Below are 21602 nucleotides of genomic sequence, written 5' to 3' on the forward strand. Positions count from 1 at the left end.
TACTGAATGTTATTTTAAAATGTCAGGCAATTAGCAATAACAAATTGGGTAGTTTTTTTTTTTTTACATAAGTTTTTCATGATACTGTCTATATTCTGTCCTTTGGTTTGGTACATTAGAGGTATCTATTCAGATTTTTTTCATATCTATAGATGAGAAAAACAATTTCTAATGAAATTGACCATCCTAAACCATCTTAAATTCATAGGTTACCTTAAAATACCATTTTGATGTCATGGAACAATCAAAGCTTCAAATTGCCTTAAAATAAATAATAATTTTATTAACTCTAAATATTACTATAAAATTTACCCTTTTGATGCAAAACATAATAATCATTTTGGGAAGACATTAATGTTAAAGAAAAAAGTAAAGAATAGGTCAAATGATAATTATTTTTTGGTGTATTTATAGGGGCTGTCTTTTTTTCCCCACAGCAAGAAAATTCATTTACAAATTCAATCCACTAAATTTTTCTTGTTTCTTTTTGTTTTCATATGCAAGGCATTATGGATTGAGTTTTTATGAAATGAAAATTAATTGCATGAAATAGGCAACTTCATATCTTCAGCATTCAAAAATTTAGCTAATTTCATGACCATTACTGATTATTTCTATATTGTAACTTTACAATTCATAGTAACTAGATGTCCATAGATTAGCATTCTAACTAATACAATCACATAGCAACCTGATATATTCTTTTTTTTTTAAAGCTATCTAATGATCAACAGAAGTGGTGGATTAAAACTCTTGATAACCTTGGAAGTTATCATGATATGAGGTATGTAACACAATATGTTACTTTAAGAAATTATCCCTTTTAAATTATTTCTTTATAAAGACAAATGTTGGTTAGTCATTGATCATAATATGATACTTTGAGCTCTTAAACATAAAACATTACTAAATAAATAATTTCCTGGATGACTATACTTCCCCATCTTCCACCCCTTCAAAAAACCAACAGGTCCCAAACCTCTTTCCAACATGTTATCTTCAAAGAAGAAGCTCAATTGTAATTTTATCATTAATGTGTTAAATTTAAAATTATAATCAGTAATAGTAGAGAATAGTGGATATTTTAGATAAAAATAACATGAGGAAATGAGTGATCTGCCTTTTTCTTTAAGATTTCATACATGGCCTCGTTTTTCTATGGTATATGAAAAAGAATGCTGGTACATCTCTTCCAAGAATTGGTTTAAAGGTAAAGTTGATTCTGAATCCTTGAATATTTAGTATGCAGTGATGATCTGGATAAGTTCAAATCAGTAGCTTTGCTATGAGTTGTTCAAATTTGATTCTGTATCAATTATATAGCTTATACATCTGACAGAGGATACAAGATTTCATAGTTTAAGCTATCACTAAAAATACAAATATTTTGCTCTGTGAACATTTTTTTAGCTTGCTTCATCATACTAATGTGGTCATTTGGAAATAAAATGTCATTTATTTTCACAAGTGCCTCAGTGGTCAGAATTAAAAATAAAATAAGACAATGAATCCAAAATAAATCTCTATTTTCCTACACACACCCCCACCACCTATATTAGAGTATCTCCTAAACAGATAATTATGTGATATGTAAGTAACAGTTAAGGAAAGTAGGAGTCAATAGAAAAGTACAGATAAATATTCATTTATTGGGACAGGAATGACCAGTCTTCCTATTGATTTTTTTAAACATACTAAATGGGAAATGTGTGTGGCTGCAAACTTACCTCTTATTTCTTAGATTTATACAAACCAGCTGACTGCAGACTGAAGCTTCCCTTCATATGTGAAAAAAATAATGTATCTTCATTAGAGAAATACACTCCACAATCAGCATCTAAAGTCTCGTGCTCTGGGGAATGGATTTCATTTAAGGACAAGGTAAGAGGAAAACTTATTTTGTACCCCAGACCATGTACTACTTTCAAATATAACACATAAGGTGTATATAAATACATCTTAGCAAGACCTACTTGTGCAGTTTTTCCCCTTCTATCATTTTAGCCAATCTAGTAGGTGAAAAATGCTATCTCAAGATTGTTTTAATTTACATTTCTCTAATCACTAGTGATTTAGAGCATGTTGTCATATGATATGAATTATCTTGATTTCTTCATTGGAAAACAGCCATTTCTTAAAACAAACATTTCTTTCTTTTCTTTTCATTTTTTGCTGAGGCAATTGGGTTAAGTGACTTGTCCAGGGTCACAGAGCTAGGACATGTAAAGTGTCTGAGACCAAATTTGAACTCAGGTCCTCCTGTCTTCAGGACTGGTACTCTATCCACTGCACCATCTAGCTAACATTTCTTAAGCTCCTACTATGTACAATTTCTATTGCTTACACCAGATGGCAAAGTATTCTGGGAAATTGTTTCTTGTCATTTGGGAGTACATGATGAATTGGTAACACTGCCAACTTCTTTATGATTCTAAGGAGAATCTATGAATATGTCTTTCACTTAGCTACAGTTCATGTCTTCTTGTTTCAATTACTAAAAATATCTAATGTTTCACATTACCCACTGAATACCAAAAATTAAATGACTACTTGTAGACAGTCTGAGAAGTGTGTGGTTTTTATTAATATCAAATATCTACCATCACTGTAACAGAAAGCCACATGGACCATTTTGTGATTTTGTTTTGTTTCATAGGTCACTATGGCCAAAAATATTCATCTCCTAATAGTCAAACTTATGATGATTTTTGATGTTCAGTTATTTCAGTCGTCTGCCTCTTCGTGACCCCATTTGTGTTTTTTCTTAGCAAAGATAGGTTTGTCATTTCCTTCTCCAGCTCATTTTACAGATGAGAAAATTGAGGCAAGCAGGATTAAGTGTTTTACCCAGGATCACATAGCTAGTATCTGAGGCCGGATTTAACTTTAGGTCCAGCAATCTATCCACTTTATCGTCCAGCTGCCTTCTGATGATTAGTAACTTTATCAAATGAAAGAGTGGTAGAAAGAGATATATTGTACTGACACAGGCTATTGTTTACTACTGACAATGATTTGAACAAGAGTAGTCATGTCAAAAAAAATTGTCAAGAACAAATATTTCTAAAAAAGGAATTTCAGCTATCATGTAGTAAGATGAGAGATTAAAGAAGGACAGCCCAATTGGGGATAGATACTACTGAGTGTTAAAAGAATCAAAGAAACACCAACAATGATCTAAGTGGATCCTCTGGGGAAAATCTGTGGGAAATGTGGATAAGAAATGAATAGGAAAGAAAAAGCATTGAGATTGTGTGAGATTAGTAGAAGCAATATTTATATTAGTGAAACCCCTGATTCAGGCCATCTAATCTATCCAACATTTGTAAATATCTACTTGTCCCATATTCCAATTCATTTGTAGTTAAAAGAGACAGCTGATGCCTGAGGAACTATAACACATCATTGCATGCAAAAATGTGGGACCTCACTAGCAATTAAAGAAATGCTATTCAAATCAATTTTAAGGATCATTATGTAGCTAGTAAACTAGTAAAAATAATAATGAATTTAGAATGTTGCATTACAAAAACACACCATTTGTACCCATTGGCTTAATAATTCTGGTCAAGCTCTATACCCAGAGGAAATGATCAAAAAAGAGAAGCAAAAATAATCAGTGCAAAGATCTTCTAAACAATTTTATGTGCATGTGTTTTCTCACTAAATAGATTTTTTTTTAATTAGAACTATAATTTCTTTGGTATAGGAGGTTTCCACTAAGGAACTCTATCAGATTCCGTAAGGAACCCTTACAGATTATAAACTATTAAACAGCTTATTGTCCTTGAGAATAGACTTGGAACACTGAGAGATTAAGTGACTTTCTGAGAATTTCACAGCCATTATTTGTCAGGGATAGAACTTGAACTTGGGGCTTCCTAACTCTGAGACTACTTCTAGCCATAAATACAGGAGTGGATCCAAAATGTCATCAATTCATGAGTTATCTCAGATAACACAGATAACAGCTCATCCAGTTCTGCCCAACCTGTGTGGTTTACATCCATATTTTCCCAGAAGTTCATAATTGGGTGTTCATCTAACTTGTTAGCAGCCTTCACTGCTTTTCTCCTGATATCAAGGAATTGTATTTCTGTCATACATTTCCTTAATGACAATACTCTACTGTTCTCCTAAGAAGTTTCTCATTGCTTATGTTATATATCCTGTTCACACTTGCCAACCATGTGGTACTCATCTTTAATTCTTCAAAGGCAGATCTCACTATCGTAAAACAAAATAACTAAAATATTTGTATTAAAAAGACAGGCTTTGTTCCAATGATCTTGTCATGATAGCCATTTATACCCAGAGAGAGAACTGTGGAAACTGAGGGTGGATTTCAACATAGCATTTCACTCTTTTTGTTGTGGTTTGCTTGAATTTTATTTTTTCTCATTTTTTAAACTTTTTGATCTGATTTTTCTTGTATAATAAGATGATTGTATAAATATGTATAATAAGATGATTGTATAAATATGTATGTTTTTTTGGATTTTTACATATATTTTTACCATGTTTAATATATATTGGATTATACGCCTTTTAGGAGAGAGGGGAAAGGAAAGGGAGGGGAAAATTGGAACACAAGATTTTTCAAGGGTCAGGGTTGAAAAAATTATCCTTGCATATGTTTTGAAAATAAAAAAAAAACTTCAATTAAAAAAAGAAAATTTTAAAAAACAGGCCTTTGTCATTATTGAAAGCTTGAAGACTATACACACATACACACACATACTTAAAAATAGATAAGAAATAACTCATAATAAAGAAGTAGGAAAGCAAAAACTATGGCCTATCAATATGATAAAATTAAACAAAACTGTTAAGAAGTATAGTTTATAATTCTTGATTTGATAGGGCTGGACTTACATAAATTTTTGTAGCAGATATTTCAATACTGAAAGAAAGTTAGCCATATTCTAAAATATATAATTTAGTACACAGAGCAATTTGCTTTGGAGAACTCTTCCTTTAAATTAAAATGGTAAATCTAGATGGTATCCTTATGGCCTGAAAATGAATTCTTTGGAAGGTAAACAATTTAGTTCCTAGATACAGATAAAATAAGAGCTTTCATTTCCCTGGCCCTTACAGATTATGTGTTCTCTTTGTTTACAGTGTTTCCTAAAGCTTAAACCAAAGCTTTTTACATTTTTTAAAGCTAAAGAAGCTTGTCATACCTATGGTGGTAGCCTTCCTTCAATTCTGAGCCAGAGTGAGCAAGGTAAGATAAATGAATTAAACCAAGTTTTCTAAACATTTTTGTGGCATGGATTCTTTTGGTAGTCTGGGGAAGTCCATGGGCTCCTTTTCAGAATTATGATTTTAAATGCATAAATTACAAAGAAAAGCAACTATAGCTTACTTGTCTTGGGTTTTGAAATATAGTTGTCAAAGTATTTCTTAAACTTATGAAACTTAGGTTAAAACTCTCTCAACGTGGAAACCAGATCTAATTAGAATGCTACCCATAGGAATAATAGGAAGTATAGCAGAATAATAGCAGGAGAAAGCAGTAAGAAAAATGTAGAAACAGCTTATAATGTCAGTGAAGTTCTTTTGGGTGATAGTTCAGATATTGGACATAGTAAAAATGTAGATGACAAGCATTTGCAAATATAAGGATTTATAATTTTAAAAATTCTTCAAAATATGTAACATGGGAAAAATCTGATATGTAAGTATGTTTTTGTGTTGGGTAGTATGATTTTAAACTGAAGTATATTAATGAGTTTTTAATGAATAAAAAATTTTATCTTAGTATCTGTTGAGTTAGGTGAGTAACTAAGGGGTCACATGTTCACTAATTTTTAAAAATATTTTTATTTTTGATAAGGCATAATTTTGAATCACTCTCTTTCCTAACAGATTTTATTACGTATTTACTTCCTGAGTTGGGAGATGATGTTTGGATTGGTTTGTTCAGAAGCACTACAACAAAGATAAGCCAATGGACTGATAATAACAAGCTGTTGTACAGTAACTTCCACCCATTATTGCAGGGAAGGGAGCAAAAGATACCATTGGATGTAAGTTTATAGCATTTCATAACTGGCTACAGTTATATCAAATGCCCAGGTGTTTCAGGAGATATTTTCACAGGAGTAGAACACCCACTGTATATTTTTACTTCCTTCCTGTTGTGGAATCCTAGAATCTTAGTTTCCAAGGTTGTGGTCCAGTTTGGGAGTTCTTAAATTCTTTTGTATTATGAACCCTTTTGTCATAATGGGAAGCCTTTGGAACTCCTAGAATGATATCATTTCAGTCATGTCAGACTCTTCTTGGCCCTGTTTGGGGGTTTTCTTGGTAAAGATACCAGGATGGTTTGACATTTCCTCCTCCAGTTCATTTTACAGATTAAAAAACTGAGGCAAAAAAGGTTAAGTGACTTACCCAGGATCATATAGTTGGTAGCTACCTGAAGTCAGATTTGACCTCAGGAAATTGAATGATCTTATCTCCAGGCCTGGCTTTCTATCCACAGAACTATCTTTTTAGTTGGTGGAAATGCTGAATTACAGGTAGTTTTTAAAATTTTTTAATTTTTTTCTAACCAAATTCACAGATTTTTAAAAATTTAGATACAAGATTTTACTTAGTCTTTTGAAATTTGTGATTCTGGCTCAAAATCATTCAAAAATTCTATGAGGCAGATATTAATTTAATCATGAACAATAGTTTTTTCTCTAAGAAAAGCATATAAATCATAGAGAGGTGTTAAATATGGGGAACAGTGTATTGGTGTCAATTAAATAGCTACCAGCTACTTCTCCAACCTCAGTTCACATCCTTCCCTGACTAGCTCCTTTCTTTGATACCATAGGCAGATTTTGAGTCATTGGTCATTGATATTCCAAAAATGTGACTTTGAAAGTATTTAAAACACTTGTGTCTGCTATGATATTCCCAACATTTGAATCACTAAATACTGGCAATACATAAGAATTGCTGCAATCACATTTTAGAAAGATGGATGTTTTCTAAAGCTTCACTGTAATATTTTAAAGTTAATTTTGTTTTCCCCATGCTTTGGGGGATTTAGTAGAATTTTAGAATCCAGTTAATTAAGTTCTTTAATGAAATACATTAAAAACTAAAACTCAGAAATTCCTTTGGCCTGAATCATGTGTTTCTAAAAAATGCAATATTTAAATTGTCCTTAATCTTCACTCTTAAGTATTATGAATACTTCTTTGTGTAGTTTTTTGATGACGATGCAAACAACCATTGTGCTGTGATGCTCAACCTTCAGAATTCATCTTTAACCGGGACATGGAATTTAACTTCTTGTAAAGAAGAACATAATTTATCTCTTTGTCAAAAATATTCAGGTATGATTTTATTTTTAAGGAATATTATATTTGTTTGATAGCTGATATAAAGGGAAAGATAAAATTTAGCAGAGGGAGTATGTCACTGAAATGCATAAATATAGCTTTTACATAGCTTAAATTGGTACAATAACATCCTCAGATTTTTTTGACTTTGTGAAGCAGATTGAGTTATCAAGGTAGATGATCCCAGGATCCAAAGTTGTTTAGCCTGAATAGCTTTCAAGAGTGTGGAACTCTTTTGTCATAGAAAAAATTTTTTCCACACTGTGACCTTTTTTAATTTAATAGGTGATACTATTAAATAAATAGCATTCTAAGGACCTGAATAATAATTATAATATAATTAGTTTAGTTCCTAAGCCCTCCTAATTGAAAATGACAATGAAGTAGTTTGGGAATTGAGAGAATCTCATTACATTTTTTTTCTTTCCTTAACCTTTTATCTTATGACTATTGCATTTTTCCCCCTAATCAGTGTCCTTTTATAGGGTTAAGTTAACCATTTTTTATACCTCTTTAGCTACTCTTGACAAGTCTTCAGAGGCTTCCCCCGTAGTCAAAGGTGATCCTTCCTTCTTGAGCACATCCTATCAGTAGCTGTAGTCAGAAACAAAAATTCATGTAATATAGTGGCAAGGCTTTTAAAATTTAAAATATATATATTTTAATCAATTAATTAAAATAATAATTTTATATATGTTTACATGTAAATAATAATTTAATAATCATTAATTAATTAAAATTAAATGTCTAGAATTTTTAAAAATATGTGAGCAGATAATTATTATCAGCACTATATTCCCAGTACTATCCTGAGGAAAATACAAAAGTTAAGTAGGCAAGACATATATAGATCCCACGCACCCATCTGTGTATATATGTGTATGTATACATATGTATATCATATATTGTACACAGATAGAGGACTTAAGTGAACTTTGTATGACCTGAGTGAGCTCTATAAAATTATGTAAAATCACCAAAAACCATGTCCCCTTTGATCTAGAGCTCCAAATGGTCTCCCATCCTTTCAGAGCGAGATAAGCTGTATCATTCAAGAGCAAATCAAGCTCCTATTGATCCTGTGGGAAGTCACAACCCCAAGCAAGATTTCACATTCAGTTGAGAATTATCAAACCTCCCCTAGACTTACACATAAAATGGATCTTCAAAAAAATGATCCTTTGCAGATCTATTTCCCCGCTGAGAAAGATATGCCCTCCTCCACCTCTAGAGAATCCTTCTAGGTGTTTCTTTAACAATAAAGCCTATTTACCATAGCCTCTGGGTTTAGTGAATTATTTCGTCAGAACTGGTGTTCCAAGAGAAGGAACCTCACTCATTCGTTACCTCACCTCATCACTTTCATTAACCATATGATTCTGGGCTAGTCTCAACCTTTTTCAATCTCTATTTCCTCATTGGTAAAGTGGAGAAGATAATGGTACCTGCCTCACAGGGTTATTGTAAGATCAAATGAGGTAATATCTATGAAGCACTTTGCAAACCTTAAAGCATATATAAATGCTATTATTAAATTTTATTATTATTATTATTGAAGCCATTAGCTGCTTGTCCCACAACTTGATACTGCTCCCTTTCATTTCCAAACTTGTCATAAAGTAAAAAACTGAAACATAACCTTAATGGATGAGATCTGTTAATAAGTGTTCTTTCCAATGTGAACCTTGAAATGTAAAGATTGGCTATCCTTTCAGGAATTAAATGGGTTGTCGGTGCCAGTGTGGAGAGGACACTTGATATAACCCCTTAATAAAGCAATTCAGACAATAGAAGTAATTGACACCGACCTTGAGCAACCATCTGATTTCCAGCCTCTTCTGTACTCAGTACAGACTTACAAATTGCACAGAAAACCTCAGATCATATGAATGAAGTTTTCCTTTGCTTTCAGAAAAAAAAAAAAAAAAAACATTCTTTGTCAAGCATTTTACTTATTCACTACAACTGATTTCTCTTTCATCCTCATACCACTGCCCCAAAACCTCCAAGTAGTCCCATGTTGCAGGCTGCTGGGGGAGAGGAGGGACAGAGAGAGAAATTATTGGTACTGAGCTTCTTGTGAATGTTTAACAAAATAAATGGCAAATACCCAGGGCTTTCAAGTGATTTATGTGTGGATTTTTACACACAGAAATTCAAGACAATCATACATTGCCAAATACCTCTGGAATTATAAAGTATCAAGATTATTCATACAAAATAATCCTGAAAGCAATGACTTGGTATGAGGCTCTGAAGGAGTGCCAAAAAGAGGGCATGAAGTTAGTGAGCATCACAAATCCTTATCAACAAGCTTTCCTTACTGTGCAGACTGTTCTCAATAATGTTTCATTGTGGATTGGACTCTCAAGCCAAGATGTAAGTATGTCCTAACTCAATGTAGAAATTGTGTGAACTTTTGTTTTCAGAAGTGCTTTGTGTCATGAAAGCCTAAATTTATCCAAAATTGTATTTCAGTCAGTAATCGAAAGTAATAATATAGTAAGTCAATATAATAATCAATAACATTTATTATATGCAAAGCAATATGCTAAGTGCTATAAATACAAAGAAGGGCAAAAGATATTTCTCACACTTGAGAGGCTCCCTACTTGATGGGGAGATACTGATAAGGCTTAGGTTTGGAGGTTCCCTTCTGTTAGGGAACCAAATGATGAGGTCTAAATTTAGGGAACCAAAATGAGATTAGGGTTCCTGGTGGTCAGGAAGTTAAATGATAAAAATCTAGTGGCAGATTCGGGTTCAGGGAACCAAATGGAGAGGTTTGGCTCCTCTATACCACCTTGGAATTTGGCACAAGGGTAGGGAGTTTTGGGGAACTCCCTTCTGGCTGGGCTCAGAGATTCTCTGTAAAGGAATTTACAAACCCAAAAACCTAGATTATAAAAGAAGTTTATTATTGGCATTGGGAAGTCATTCATGCATAATAAAGGCATGAATAGAAGGGCTGAATTCCTTAGAGGCAAAGTCCCAACAGGGGGAGTAAAGTAGTGAAAGAGTCCTGGCAGAGAAGTAAAGTCTCCTCGTTAGGGAAATAGGTAAGGATAAAGAGAAGGTAGCACTGAATATTATTCCAGCGGGCAGAGGTTTCCTTGGCATAGCATGGCCTGGCATGGCATGTTAGGACCTCTGCAAGGAGTTGTTCCAAGTTGCAGGTTTTATAAGGAAATCTGAGACAGAAGTTATAATTGAATGAGATTTCCTCAATTGTGTCACTGTCCCCAGGCATAGATGAGACCACTTACTGGGAGTGGTTGAGCCAACAATAGGGGTAGGAAATCTTGGAATTAAATGCTTCAACTAGTCCCAGCAAAACAACAGAATGAAGCTATTTATCTTGTTTCCCATGGGCGGGTCCCACAGACACAGAGGGATCTCATAGAGAATCTCTCCTTCAAGGAGTTTTAGAGAGTTTTGGGGTCCCTTCAATATCATGCAAATGAGTCTATATAAACAAACTATAGCTAGGATAAATTGGACATAATCAATAGAGAAAAGGCACTGGTATTAAAGGGGATCAAAAAAGGTTTCTAATATGTATAGAAGAATTGCACACGTTTAACATATATTGGATTGCTTGCTTCTAGGGGAAGGGAGATGGGGAAGGAAGGGAGAAAAATTTGGAACACAAGGTTTTGCAAGGGTGAATGTTGAAAACTTTATTCCTTCTGTTCACATAGTTAGAAGGGAAGTTTATTAACCAACTAACATGGTTCTTTTTTCTAGTTATGATTTAGATTTGAGATGGTTAGGAATGAAGGAAGTTCTCTAAATTCAAGCACAGAGAAGATAAAGAGAATAGGGCCTACTAGCCTAGATTTAGAGCTAAGAATGACCTCAGAAGTCATGGTGCAACCCTTTTATTTTAGAGATTAGAAAATTGAGGAACTTGCAGACTTATTATATACAAATAGGAAATGGCAGAGTCATAATCTGAATCCAGTATCTCTCACTGCAAATCCATTGTTTTTCAACTGGACTATGTTCCACTCTAGGAAAGAAGAAAAAAAGAAAGCAATTCTGAAATTTATTGAGTAGAAGAGCAATATGGAGAGATCTACATTTATGGCCATTTTAATAATAAAAGATAATATTTATATAGCACTTTCTATGTGCCAGGTGCTGCGCTAAAAACTTTACAATTATCTCATTTGATTCTCACAACAGCCTTGGGAGGTAGATGCTGTTATCCCTTCAGAAACAGATTTGTTGAGGGATACATAGTTTAAAAGTATCTGAAACCAGATTTGGGTTCAGATCTTCCTGATTCCAGGCCTGCCGCCTGTAAATGGAAAATTTTTGAAAATTATATGGAGGGTGAAGTAGAGTGAGGAGAAATTTGAGATGAGATCCAACTTGGGAGGTTGTTAAAATAATTCATTTGAGAGTTAAATGAAGAACTGAATGAAGATGATGACTTTGTGAATAAAAAGTCACATGTGAAAGATGTTACAAAAGTAGAAATGACAAGATTTAGCAAATGAATTGATCTGTAGGATTAGTGAGAGGGAGGAGTTTAAGGAGATCAGAGAGTTTGAGAATCTGGGAGATTAGAAGGGTAGGAGTACCACTGACAGAAATAGGGTAGTCTGGAACAAGGGTTTGAGAGCTCCAGGTTCTCCAGTTTTAAATGTCTGATAAAGATTGCAGGGCAATATAGTTCCATGAGTCATCTTTATAAACCCTGGGATCATGGATCCATAGGAGCTGATAAAGTTCCTAAAAGAGATAGTGTAGAGAGAGAAAAGAAAGCCAGAACAAGGCTTCTTGAGACACTCACTGTTGAGTGTCTCACTTTGTCTCCAGCAAAAGAGACAAAGAAAATAGGCTGAACAAAATCAAGAGAGAGTAGTGTTAAACCCCAATGAGGAAGAGTGTCTGACAGGAGAATGTGTTCAATTTAGCAGAAAGATCAAGAAGGCTAAAGATAAAGATCATTCATCAGATTTAGCAAATAAAAGAGGTCAATGGTATCTTTGAAGAAGAGGTCTGAATTGAATGATTAAATTGAGAGATAAACATCACATTTGGGATTAGTCAAAGGAGAAGTGGAGACAATGAGTTGGAAAGAGCTTTTTCTAGCATTTTGAGAAAGGATGATAGCTTAAACGGGTGGTTGAATGTAGTAAAGGCACATCACCATTCTTTTCATGTCACTTCTTTACTTTTAAAACCTTCAGTGGCTCTCCTTCCCTTTAAAACTTGGTATGTAAAGCCAAGATATGTTTAAAATCTACAGGTTCATCCTCTACTATCTTCCTTCTTATGTTCTGCCCAATAAATCTTGAATCCTCTCCATCCCTGCTTCTCATCCTGTCCTCTTTTGTCACTGTACCTTTGCACATGTTTTCCATTCTTGGAATGGACTCTCTCCAACTCTTCTTGCCTTCTGAAGTATCTTTCATTAAGATTCAATTCAGATGTTGTTTCCCCCTTCCTTGTAATCTTTACTGTGACACATGCACTTTTTTCTTTTGCCCTTTCATTATAGGAATTTGAGTGCTTATTTTTCTATTCCTGTGAGATTCCAGATTAGTATATGATAAATTATATATAAACTTTTTGAAGTCAAAGTATGTTTTTAAAATGTACTTTATTATCTGAACTACAGAAATAGAACAAGCATTTCCATAACACAGTAGAACAGAAGAAAAAAAAGATAATGGACATAAAAGATTTGCATTTTCATGTACAAATTTACTATTTCTTTTAAATATATAATAAAGTTATTATGTAACTTTTTTCTCCACTTTTTCCCCCTTCATCTAATTACACCCTAAAGAAGGCTACCATTACACACAAATGTGTGTATAGATGTGTATAACATGCTTCTATTAGTTTTTTCTATGGATACAGCTGATATCTTCCTATACATGTCCTCTGTAGCTAATTTAGGTATTTATAATAGTCAAAAACAGTCACTCAAAGGTGTTTTTAAAACAATATTGTTGTTACTACTTATAATGATCTCTTGATTCTATTGTATACTTACTCCCCTCAGCAAGTTGGCAGTGCTTTGCATACCATAGCTGCTTTATAAATGTTTGTGAATGAAAGAATTTTATGGGAGGGTTTCAAATGCAGCCCCAGAATATTCACAAAGCACATAAAAATGTAATGAGGAGTGGGTGGCATAAAAGGATGAACTTTTCATTTGGGACCAGGTATCCTCCTAAGTACCCCCAATATAATTCTGGTACAATTGTAAAGTCATTCGTTCAATCTCCAGTAGAAATTCATGTTTCTTTAAAAAAAAAAAAAAAAAAAAAAAAAAACAAACTTCCCAAGCTCTATATTGTGTTCACTTGTAATAGACACATTTGATTTTGTGTTTTTGAAAAGGAAATTGGTCAAGGGATCCGGACAACAAATATTCGGGTAGCTTCAACTAGTTTCTATTTATATTGTTTTCTTGACAAATTTTCTAGGAGGTTTTTGGCCTTTTTTTTTTCTTTTCAAACTGAGAAAAAATGACCAGTTCTCTATTTTCCTAGGCTAGTCTCAATGTATCTAGTAATCTGTTGACATATTTAATACTTAAAGGGAAGTTCCTTCAGAAAACAATATAACTAAAATGATATTAGACTTAATGTGAGAATTTTAGAGATAACCTTTTTATCCTTAAAATTTCATCATTCCAATCATATAATCATACAAGGATCATCAGTATTGAAGTTCAAAGTAAATTTAAATACTGTGCTTGAAAGTACTTTAGAATCTATCTTTGGCAATAAGGAATGACAGATAAATTAGTAATACCTTTCTGCACTACTCCAATATTGTCCTGGTACTCACAAACTGGGTCCTCAGAAGGCAACTGCTTCCTCAAGTCTAAGATACCCTATTATTCTGGGCTTCTTCAAACTAGTTCATAAACTCTCACCAAAATGTTTATTGACTTTCAGCTCCTAGATACAATGTTTTTTAGGGAAAAAAATTTTCCCTTCCAATTAGATGTTTAAAAATTTGTCTTTTAGCATTGGGTTTTTTTTTTTTTTTTAATTTTTAAGCTCCAAATTTTATGCTTCCCTCCCTCCCTGAGATAGTAAGTAATCAGATATAGGTTATATACTCATGAGGTAGATAAGGTTATGCACTCATGATGCAATTAGCTTTAATAAAACCAGTTACTAAGAAAGCAAAGTAAAAATAGCAGTTACAAAATACTATCCCCAGAATTTGGGGTACACTCTTCTGAAAGTCATCTCCAGTCATCCTGATCTGTATCGTACCACCAAACCCAGATGGCTCTGGAGGAAAAAGTAAAGCTTGTGATGTTGCACAGCCCTCCCTCACTTAAATTCAGTTCACTTGCATGTCATGGCAGTACCTCTAGGAAGTAATGGTACTCTTCAAGAACAAAGGATAAACAACACTCTCCCAAAAATAATATATAAAGGGTCCCATGGAAAGCATGCCTTGAGACATAGATATATACATAGGTGGTAAAGGCAACCCATATCTCCTGATAAGAGTACAGCCTAAAAATCTTTTCATTTTTTTAAATGGAGTCTTTATATGGCTTCCCTATGGGGGTAGCATCTCTGCTGGGTAAGTTGCTGAAATAACTTCACAGGGTCTGTCTGCACTAATCAGCCCTAGATTAGCTAGTACTAGCTTTCTTGAGTCCATAGCTAGCCCTTTTCTGTTATCAAAAGTTCCATTCCTCAAAGCTGTTGCTTCTTCCTTCAGGTGTGTGTGTGTGTGTGTGTGTGTGTGTGCGTCTCCATAAGTTATACCTTAAATTCTCTTGAACCAACACATCCTGAACAACAGAATGGGCTGTCTCCCTCTGGACATGTTGTTGGTATCTAGCAAAGATCTAGATATAGTGTCCAGCTAGAGACCACGGTCAGTGAAGGAGAAGAGAAAGAAATCCTTCTTCCCTCCCCAGTTTCCTAGGACTGTTTTAAAAACCTCCATGAGCATGCCTAATTTATTTGCTTATTCTCTTATGACTCAGAGAACTGTTTATACTATGTTAAAGGATAACTGGTTGTGACCACAATTTTTTAACTGGTTTAAGTCATTGTTATAGCCTTATCTAACTAAATCCTGTAACTTGGTCACTGAGGGGTTGAGAAAGAGAGGGGAAGAGAAGGAATTTACATACACTCTCCCTTAAACAAATATGAAAAAAAAATCCAAGAAATGTGAGAGCTTATATAAAATACTACATTGTGGAAAAAAAAAGCAGAATCATCAAGACAATAAGTAGATTACAGTTATGTAAATCGAGGTGATATTAAAAGGAGACAAAAAAACAGATCTGTTACAAAGAACAATGTTGATTCTGAACCAGTCATAATCAGTTTTGTGCTATTTTGCTGACTATTTTTGTATTATATACTTTGGTGTAATAGTTTATTTGTCTGTTTGCTTGGATTTGTCTGGTAGGTCCAAAGAAAGATAATTTCATTTTTTTTTAAATGTATCTTTGCTTTTATAGGATGAACTCAACTATGGTTGGTCAGATGGAAAACATTTCAGCTTTAGCCGCTGGTCTGAAAATAGTGCACAACTTGAAGACTGTGTAATTTTGGACACTGATGGTTTCTGGAAAGCTGCTGGTTGCAAAGGCATCCAAGCGGGTGCTATCTGTTATACCTCAGGAAGTAAGTTATATTTCTAAACATTTCTTCTCTTAAATTGTATCATCTCTATGAGGTAACAAGTTTTAAGGAGCACTGTGACAAATCTTATTTCATATATGGAAGTCATTTACTACTATAAAATGGTAGGAAAATGTGCTTTTGTAAATGGCTTTCTATGATAGATAGGTGCTCTGAAAAGTAGTGTGTAAATATTATTGTAAGCTGGAAATTTTACCACTGGCAGTATTTTTTAGCTGTTTTAGCTTCATTTTTCACATAGTATCAACTCCTGTCCTTTTGCTTAAGGTTTTTGCTTCCCTCTGCTTTTTTGTGTAAAATAATGCTTGTATATTTCTGGATAATTGATACTTAAAGGAATCCTTTAATAAGGTTAGTGATATGAAAAATCATCTTCTGGCTTAGTTCGTGTAAGTGTTTAGATTGGTTTTTTTTCTTAAAGTAGTATATTCACCATAATTCATTAATTTCCCTTTTTAAAAAAAATTCTGTATTCCTTAAAAGAAAATTATAACTGGATTTTTTTAGATATTCAATATTTGGAGGGGGGGATGTGTTATTCATGTATTTATTTTTTTCAAAGAATATATCTGTTTAGAAACTGAAGTATATCATTCAGATGGGTCTCAAGAAATTACAGAAATAATTTTGTCAGAATTGTTCTAGAAACTGGTAAAATTTCTTACTGCTCGTTTTCCTGAGATGGAATGTGTAATTGCTAAGAGAAAGAAAGCATTCTTTTCTGATGTTCAGCTGTTACATTTGTGTCCAACTCTTCAAGACCTCGTTTGAGCTTTTCTTGGCAAAAACATTAAAATGTTTTACCATTTCCATCTCTAGCTCATTTCATAGATGATGTTGAGGCAAACAGGGTAAAGTGATTTGCCCAGAGTGTGTGACGCCAAAAAGAGCTTTTCTGACTCCAGGCCTTAGCACACTTTATCCACTGTGCCATCTAGCTGCTTCATCATTCTTTACTCTTGTTTACTAAAATAAGAATTAGTTAACAGCATTTATCAGAGTTTGTATGTTTTTCAAAATTATTTTTTGTGTGTTTTTATGATTGCTTTGTAACTTGTTCTCTTAGTTCTGTATGCTTCATTCTGTGTCAGTGTATACCAGTCTCTCCACAATTCTCTGGAACCTATATATTCTTCTTTTTTCCCTAGAATACAATAATATTCTGTTCTGATTATATGCCACAATTTTGCTCAACCCATTCAATGGGAACCTACTTTGTCTTTAGCTCATTGTTATCACAAAAAGTGCTGCTACAAATATTTTTTGTTTATGTCACTTTTCCCTCTATCTTTGACTTTCCTTGTAGTATATACATTGTAGTGCTATTATTGAGCCAAATCATGGAGTGGTTTTTCTATTAAATTCCCAATTTTTTTTTCAGTATGGTTAAGAGAATAATACTTGGTGATGCTCTCATAAATTTTAAAGTTTTATGAAAATATAAGTGATTATATGACAGTTTTTATTATGTCTTCTAGATGAATCAGAAAAAGAGTTAAAGAAAGTTAACACTGTTAAATGTCCATCTCCTATTCTCAATACACCTTGGATACCATTTCAGAACAGTTGCTACAATTTCATGATTGCCAAAAATAGGTTCCTTGCACTAACAAATGATGAAATACAACTTAAATGTCAGACTCTATGTAAGTATATTGTGTTTCAGAATTTCTTCTATGACTTCCAAATCTTGTATGCACAAAAAGGATTAGATAAGAGAAGAATAATAGGGGAGCATGTTATTGATATTTCTGTTTCATGATATTCAGAATTTCTCATTAGGTATTTCCTTTTATCCCACATTTCATTAAAAAAATTAGAATTCAAAAACTTTAAAAAATGAATATTGAATATCATCTTTACATATAATTGGAAATTAATATAATATTAAAATAAAATTTATTTTTTAAAAAATTATGAAGATTTCTGTATTGAAAGGATAAAAATAGGAGTATCCTCTTTCTTCTCCCACCAATTTTAGAAACAAACAGGTAGACATAAGTTTGGTAGTGTTAAATCATTTCAATTATATCTAACTTCATAACTCCATTTGAAGTTTTCTTGGCAAATATATTGGAATTTTTGCCTTTTCCTTCTCCAGCTCATATTACCAATAAGAAACTGAGGCAAACAGGGTTAAGTGGCTTGCCCAGGTTCATTCAGCTCATGTCAGAGGCCATATTTGAACTCAAGTCCTCCTGACTTCCAAACCAGTGCTCTATCCATTGTGCATATGTTACACAGTGTTTTAATTTTAAGCAAGGTTTCGTCTATTGAGAAGAGTATAGAAACCATTTAAATGTTAACATAGGGTTTATCAAGGGTCTGGGTAAAAATGGGAGTCCAAGGTGAAGCGAATAGGCCAATCAGTAAATTAAGTTAGAAAAAGAATACTCTCAATGAGATAAACTTTAGGATAAAATTATGTTCAAAGGCTATTTAAAAAAAATTTTTTAAAGCCATGCTCCTCTAGACTGTCACAACTAGCCCCTATTTAAGGCTGGCAGGCAGCAGGAGGAGAAGCATGTCTAAGCTCCTTACTGTATAATCATAGATTGTAGGCAGAGCTGACAGGGCCAAAGGCTCTGCTCATGATATAGCAAGGAGCCTGTAGAGAGACATGGAGGAAGTGTCAGTGCCAGGAAAAAAAAAAATCCATTGAGAGAGCAAGACAACTTTCAGTAGCAGGATAAGTGTAATTATTCACCTTGTCTTTGAGACTAGGGCATCAAAGAGCCCAGGCAGCAGGAGTCTAATCTAAGGACATAGCTGACTATTGGTTCTATAAACTTGAGTCTCTTAGAATAAATATATTCCTGTAACACATACTCCTCAGTACAGTCCAAACTAGATTAAAATATAATTGGAAAACATTTAACAAAATAAATATATAGTGAGACATACATCACATTACATTTTAAAACTAAGTCAATATGTGCTCCATGGTGATCCTAATGTATAAGGTTAGTGGCTCCATTTCCACTTGACATTGACACTACTGCTAGAAAAATAGGTTCAAGTATCAATCCCTTTAAGCAGAAGTATTTTAAGTATGCTTTCCCACCTAATCCTCTGATGTGAGTTTCCTGTATTGCCTGGTACTTGATTGTACTGGTCCTGGCCTCTAGATAGCTTGTCCTGTTGCATGTATACAAGTTTTATAGTTCGATAAGCATTTTTTAAATGCCTACTATGTGCTAGGCACCATACCAAGTGCTGGGGATATAAATAAAGGCAAAAAGACAGTTGCTTCCTCTGAAGAACTCACAGTCTCAAGTGGGAGACAAGATGCAAACCACTATGTACAAAGAAGCTATATACAGGATAAATAGGAAATAATTTACAAAGAGAAGACACTAGAATTAAGAAGGGTTGTGAAAAAGTTTCCTGTAGAAGGTGGGATTTTAGCTAGAACTTGAAGGAAGCTAAGAGAGAGAGCATTCTAGGGATGGGGGACACCCAGTAAAATTGCTTTGTAATCAGGAGATGGAGTGTTTTAGATGAGAAATAGAAAGGAGGTCTCTGTCACTAGATTGAACAGTACATTGTGGGGAGGGAAGGGAAGGAGAGTAGAATGTGTTAAAAAAAAAAAAAAAACTGGAAAGATAGTGGGGGAGCATGTTATAAATGGCTTTAAATGTGTATAAGGAGAGTGAAATCTCTTCAATCTATCAAAATTTCATCAATCTGTGTTTTTCTCTGGGTGAGAGAGAGAACCATAGATCAACTTGATTTGACCAAGATCCCTGCAGATAGAAAAATGAACTTATGTTGTGGGTGGTTCATAAACACTTTTTCTCAGGGTCTTCCTTATTACTACTTTGATATTCTTATCTAAGAAAAACAAAATTTACTAGGAAAAATCTCCCCTGAAGGAAAGTTCCTAAAGTGATGAGGAGAGAGGAAAGGAATAGCTGAGATTTATTAGCTATAATTTGTAGGAAGATGGCACATTTAAATTTCCTTCTCAAAGAATTCTCATCTTACCTAAGTGGATTATTCCACAGGCATCTATGTAAAAAACTAAATTTATTTACTATGTGAATTTGCCTCTACACATCTACTTCTTTAAGCCCTATATAACAAAAGTCATACACAAAATAATACCTTTATACAAATCATAGAATATACTAAAGTGCTGATTTTTAAATATTGTACCATGATAATAAACAGAATTATGAAATGAAAGGTAAAGTTATCAATAAAGAATGCACAGTACTGTACAAGTAACATAAGTGTTGCCCCTTCCTCACCCACTGCACCCACTCTTATCATCTTTATTTGGATAGTAGCTATCTTTTTTTTCTTTGCACATCTGGTGGTACCAAGCAATATTATTCTCTTCTAGACTTAGAACTTTTAAATACCTTTACATATTTGGGTCTGTCTTTTCAGTAAAAGAAAAATAAATTCCCTCAAAGGATGAAATGCTTCTGTCTACTATTTCATTGTGAACCCTTTTTGTTTGACCTTGGTTTCTCAAGATTACTTTTCTTCTGCAATCTTTGCAGCTATCTCCTCAATGAAATCCTCATTCGACAATTCTCCTTCAATCATTCTCATCTACTTTGAGCTCTGATTCTTGTGTTAATTGTATAATCTTATTACTTCTTCAGATGTTTCATCTTTATCAAATACACAAAAATTGGGAACAGACTGCTAGCACACTTTTCTCCCCAAACTCTCTTTATAAATGTTTCTGTTACATCTTCCAATAACCTTAGCAATGTTCCAGATTGCATGGTAAATATTATAAGACTTCCAGAAATTTCTCAATGTTGAGTCCTTATCTGCATCCAAAGCTACAACTGCCTGGGCAAAGATAGGATGTAAATAATATGTCTTGACATTCACAATCACTCCCTGATCCTGATTTCTTTCAGAATTCTTTACATAAAGTTGAATTTGCACAATGTTAATTTACATAAAGCAAGAACTGTCTATATATAGAAAGTTGTTCACAATTCAGTTTAATTTATGATGAGTTTGTCTCACTCCACTTAAAGGGGATTATTATAAAGTCATTTTGTGACATGGACTCTTAGAGCATACTATTAATATGAATAATTTTATTGTCTTCCACAGAAATGGGTTGGTATAGTATGAAAAGGTGTTTTGATGTTCAAAAGTGAAGGGTACAAAGATGTTTTTATTTTTGTCCTATACAACTAGTTCTCTGCTTTATGTAGACCAGATTTAACTTCTTGACTGCCTTATTGCTGTTTAGGAGTGTAGGGGAGGGGAGTGGTATTTATATTGACATGTTAGAATAATCTTTCATTGTAATTGAGCTCTGATAAGTTCATTTATCAAAGTAAACTTAAATATTAAATGTTAAGAGTTTTGACATGCAATTAATTAAGACTTTTGATTTAATAGATCCAAAGGCACATGTTCTGAGTATTCGAAATGAGAGAGAGAATGACTTTGTTCGTGAACAGCTTTTGTACTTCAATTATATGGCTTCGTGGGTATTGTTGGGTGTAATTTATGATGGTGAGTTATGTCTAAAGTCCTTTTCCTCTCTATGTGATCTTGTTCTTCATAATTACTTATTTGTCAATCTACAAAAGTATGAGTGATCAGTGGAATATATAGCTCC

General features: G+C 33.5%; 1 protein-coding gene across 1 annotated transcript in view; it reads left to right on the forward strand.

Annotated features, from left to right (window-relative positions):
• The window catches only part of LOC100913237 (CD302 antigen), a 176982-nt gene that overhangs the window by 74788 nt on the left and 80592 nt on the right, over positions 1–21602 (forward strand). The window contains exons 19-28 of the mRNA XM_023499237.2: positions 717–784; positions 1134–1210; positions 1742–1881; positions 5125–5230; positions 5875–6035; positions 7211–7340; positions 9499–9725; positions 15817–15982; positions 17479–17646; positions 21380–21496. Coding sequence (XP_023355005.1) covers positions 717–784; positions 1134–1210; positions 1742–1881; positions 5125–5230; positions 5875–6035; positions 7211–7340; positions 9499–9725; positions 15817–15982; positions 17479–17646; positions 21380–21496 — 1360 coding nt within the window. The remainder of the gene's footprint in view (positions 1–716; positions 785–1133; positions 1211–1741; positions 1882–5124; positions 5231–5874; positions 6036–7210; positions 7341–9498; positions 9726–15816; positions 15983–17478; positions 17647–21379; positions 21497–21602) is intronic.

Source organism: Sarcophilus harrisii, chromosome 3 (genome assembly GCF_902635505.1).
Source record: "Sarcophilus harrisii chromosome 3, mSarHar1.11, whole genome shotgun sequence".
Classification (NCBI taxonomy): Eukaryota; Metazoa; Chordata; class Mammalia; order Dasyuromorphia; family Dasyuridae; genus Sarcophilus; species Sarcophilus harrisii.